The 4,143-nt window shown below is 37.1% G+C and overlaps 1 protein-coding gene across 1 annotated transcript in view; it reads left to right on the forward strand.

Annotated features, from left to right (window-relative positions):
• The first annotated feature begins 1,196 nt into the window (after positions 1-1,196).
• LOC101850710 (rhombotin-1) overlaps positions 1,197-4,143 on the forward strand; it is a 164,122-nt gene continuing 161,175 nt past the window's right edge. Inside the window, exon 1 of the mRNA XM_005096437.3 lies at positions 1,197-1,344. Within this exon, the coding sequence (XP_005096494.1) occupies positions 1,215-1,344 (130 nt within the window). The 5' untranslated portion in view covers positions 1,197-1,214. The remainder of the gene's footprint in view (positions 1,345-4,143) is intronic.

The raw sequence follows: 4,143 nt of genomic DNA on the forward strand, positions 1-4,143 counted from the left end.
TGCTTTAAGGTTCTATGCGTTGTGGACTTTGACGACCCTAGATCATTGATACGTCCCCGAACAGACTTCTTTGGCGTGGTCGCGTGATTTCACATTTCGCAGTTTCGTAAATGCTTACTCCCTCCCTTAATGACCTTCTGACTGACATCCTCTCACCTTCAACTGATCATACCACCTCTAAATTCTTCTTTCAGAAGGCGGCACTCGATATAGATCTAGAATTAACTCCTACTCCCCGCAACAACAGGCCCAAAGCTTCTTTTCGAACTTGAATGCAGCCTATTTTCTAGCTCAAAAGGCCTTTTTTTTAGGTTACATCAAGGCATGGCTGGTGCAGCGTTGCTTGTCCGAAGATTTCAAATAAAAGTACAGATTTTGGCTTCCAAATGATCAAATATAATTTTGTTCAAGTTTGGTACAGATCTGAGCACATTTGGAGAAGTTAATAATTGTTTTCTCGAGGTCATTAAGTTTGGGACAGTAAATATCATCATCATCAAGTATGAGATCTGCGACAGACATCGGCAATCATGGTTCTCCATTCATTCCTTTGCTCGGATGCTCTTAAAAAAGATACGTTTCCCTGATCTTTTCCTGCAACCCTTTTGTTTAGGTTCCCTAAGTATGTTGCTCTGGGCCTACCCCTGCCTCGTTTGCCTTCAATTTTGCCAGTGAGAGTCATATATTCAAAACCCTTATGTCTATTCAGGTGTCCCAAAAACTGCATTTGTCGTTTCTTGACTGTTTTGAACAGTGTGCATTCCACGTGGGCTTCATCGAGCATTACTTCATTTGATTTCTTTTCTTTCCAGTAGGTATAAGAGTGCGAAAGATTGATTACTTATTCACAGTCATTTTCCATCTTTTTGTAGGCCTACCTGGACACTCTGAGTGGTTTTTTAAAACGTGGGTTGTCTTGTAGAGTTCTCAGGCCCCTACTGTTTAGGTCTTTGAGGACATAAAACATTCATCTTCTTACTTCATCATCATCATCATCATCATCATCATCATCATCATCATCATCATCATCATTATCATCATCATCATCATCATCATCATCATCATAATAATCATCTTCATAATAATAACAATAATAATAATAATAATAATAATAATAATAATATTAATCCTAGAAGTTCCCAAACTCTGTACCGCTCTCAACGATCCTTTCATTTCCGGTCTGTGCCACAGGAGAGTCGGAGAAGGCAGAGGTCATGGATAGTAAAGAGAGCAGTCCGCCCTGCCTGGAACCTGTGACGACAGACGAGGATGACCTCCAGGACATGCCCACGTTGGACGTACAGACGGAGCTGGACCTTGCTGACCATCTGCACGATAATGAAGGTAGGTAGGAGTTTTACGTCACTTTTGAGACTCTTTTTTGCTACTAGAAACCTTGGCGGATGGGTGGTTGGCGGGTGCTCTGGTGTGGTTTGCTCCTTCTTTCCGATCAAACATCTATCGTCCTTATCTCCCGTTCTTCTTTTTTATGTTTGTTACTCTCTTGTAACACCTCTAATCTTCTAGCGCTCATATGACCTTATGCCGTTGCGAGCGCCGTAAAACCTCTACTAAAACTAAAACTAAACCTAGGCTGAAGAGGAATACTGCCTGTTAAATTAGTATACTATAATATTCATGGTTCTTTTAACGCAATGGACGAAATGTGTTTGACAAGAGAAGACGCCATACGAAAGAGAAAGATAACAGAAAGAAGAAAAAAAAATACCACCTTTTTCTGCTACGAGGACAATAATAGGTTAACGTAGCATTGTATGTAAAAGGGCATTGATTGAATCATATTTTAAAGTTGTAACATGTTGAAAAAAACAATACATCACACAACTACCACGACTACAGCGGATACAGTATTGCAGATTGCCGAAGTAGTAATAATAACAACAGCAACAATAATGATAATAATAATAGTGATAATAATTTTTTTTAAATAAATAATAATAATAATAATAATAATAATAATAATAACAAAAACAACAAGAGCGATAATAATAACAATAATAACAACAACAACAACAATAACAATAATAATAATAATAATAATAATAATAATAATAATAATAATAATAATAATAATAATAATAGTAACAAAAACAATAATATTCCTATTGACAACAATATAAATATTTACATCAATATTAATATCAATATTTACATTTATAATATTAAGATTAACATAAATACGTAATAGTTCATCCATAATGAACTGTTGATGACCCTTTACACCCAAAAAGGAAGAGAAATTATAGACCGTGTTAGCTAGCAAAGGGAGTCAGTGTCCTGATTTGTAAGATGATTATTTCGTTACCGTATTTTAATCGGGGTGCACTCCAGTAAACACCTATCCAAAAACCGTGCCATCGACATTGCTTCACCTCTTCCATATGAAAAGGGTGAAGTAGTATAAGTTTAACGCCCCTATCAACACTATTAGATTTAAGAGGCGGGACCTCCGAATTTTACATCCATCTCCAAAAGGACCTAGCCAAATGAGCAATTCGTGTAAAGTGCCTTTCCCAGGGACACAACGTCGGTCCGAGCTGAGGCTCGAACCCCTGAACCCGCAATCTCATGAGTACGAGTCCGCCTAACGACGTCACCTCATCTTGTTCAGAAGCCTCATAGTTCACTAACCGCTGGGTCATCGACGTTTTCAATAGTGTCACGACACAGTGGAATCAGTACTCGTTAATTTTTGGCCATGTGAAGTTATTGGTATCATCTGAAAGATGATTTATTTGCCTTACTTCGAATGAAATAAATATCCATTTATCTTTAATAGAACTCAAGATTTTTGCGATTGAAAGAAGGTATCAGGTCGCCTAGTTTAAAGTGGTGAAATTAGCGAGAAAATGGCCAATAGCTAAAGAATCTTTGAAGACCGAAAACTGACCTATTTGGAGCCTTTAATCAATATTTTTCTGTAAAATTCATATGAAACTGTGTTTTTATTTGAACTTAAAAGAAGTTAGTCCAAAAAATTAAAAATTGGATAAAAATTCCCAAACTGGAGGAAAAATGCCTTGCGTTATTTTGACGAGCGCCTGATTTCACCACGCTGCCTCACAATTTGTTCCAGTGATCAGGACCGACTTGGTATCCCTTTTACTGTTATGACCGAATTCCGTTATAGAAGGGGATCGAGTTTATATAAATACAATGTATACTGTAACTGCTGATTTACGAATGGGATCCTTTTTATTACATAGATTATCCAATCCCAAGTTATCAGTTATTGCTCGACTATTATTTTCCAGTTATATTTTTTTCTCCACGTCAGCATCTTTCTTTTCCTAATCTCATAGCTTCATGTAGGTTGACAAGGCTGTGAATTTGTGTAAATCTGTTTCTGCGAGGGAGAGCTTCTTAATGTGGTATCTCCATAAAAGTCAATGAAGATTATTATTTATGGTTATAATGCTTGTACATGTAGTATGAACCACTCCTGGCTTGAAGAAAAGAGCTATGTATTTACCTTGCTATGCTCTTTTGCACTATCTATCTATCTATCTATCTATCTATCTATCTATCTATCTATCTATCTATCTAATTAATAAATGATTTGAAAGTCATAAAAAGCATGGATTTCGGGGGAAAAGAAATACGTTTGAAAATTGTGCAGACGGGTAGATGGTTAAATGGGTAGATTCTTTGATAAATTGGTGCTCAGAGTCCCCATAACTCTTTTGCGAAAAAGTAAATAGTGAAGTTTGATGGTTGGATGAAAGTAAAGTCGAGTTAATTGACCAGTGGGTTGATAAACAGATGAATAGAATATTAACAGAAGGAGTCCGTAGATATATCAAGGAATTTTTCTTCTTTTTTTTTCTTTTCTTTTTTTTTTGGTTAGTGTTTTACGACGATGAGCACGAGGGACATATTAAACTTTTTCAGTTGGTAGGACATTTTGAATTTGCCAGGGTGGTGGCCAAAGCCTACTCTTATCTATTTTAGACCACCTAGGGATCTTTAACGTGCGCGACTTGCTCACGGGCCCTCCGAGATTTTTTGCCCTTGTCCGAGAAGGCTCGGTGTAGATCTTTCCCACCAGAAGATCAAGAGTGTGACTGAAAGACAGCAATAAGAAGGAGCCAATGAGTAGCAGTAGAAAGGCTACAGAAAGAG

The sequence above is a fragment of the Aplysia californica genome, unplaced genomic scaffold, assembly GCF_000002075.1.
Source record: "Aplysia californica isolate F4 #8 unplaced genomic scaffold, AplCal3.0 scaffold00129, whole genome shotgun sequence".
Taxonomy (NCBI): Eukaryota; Metazoa; Mollusca; class Gastropoda; order Aplysiida; family Aplysiidae; genus Aplysia; species Aplysia californica.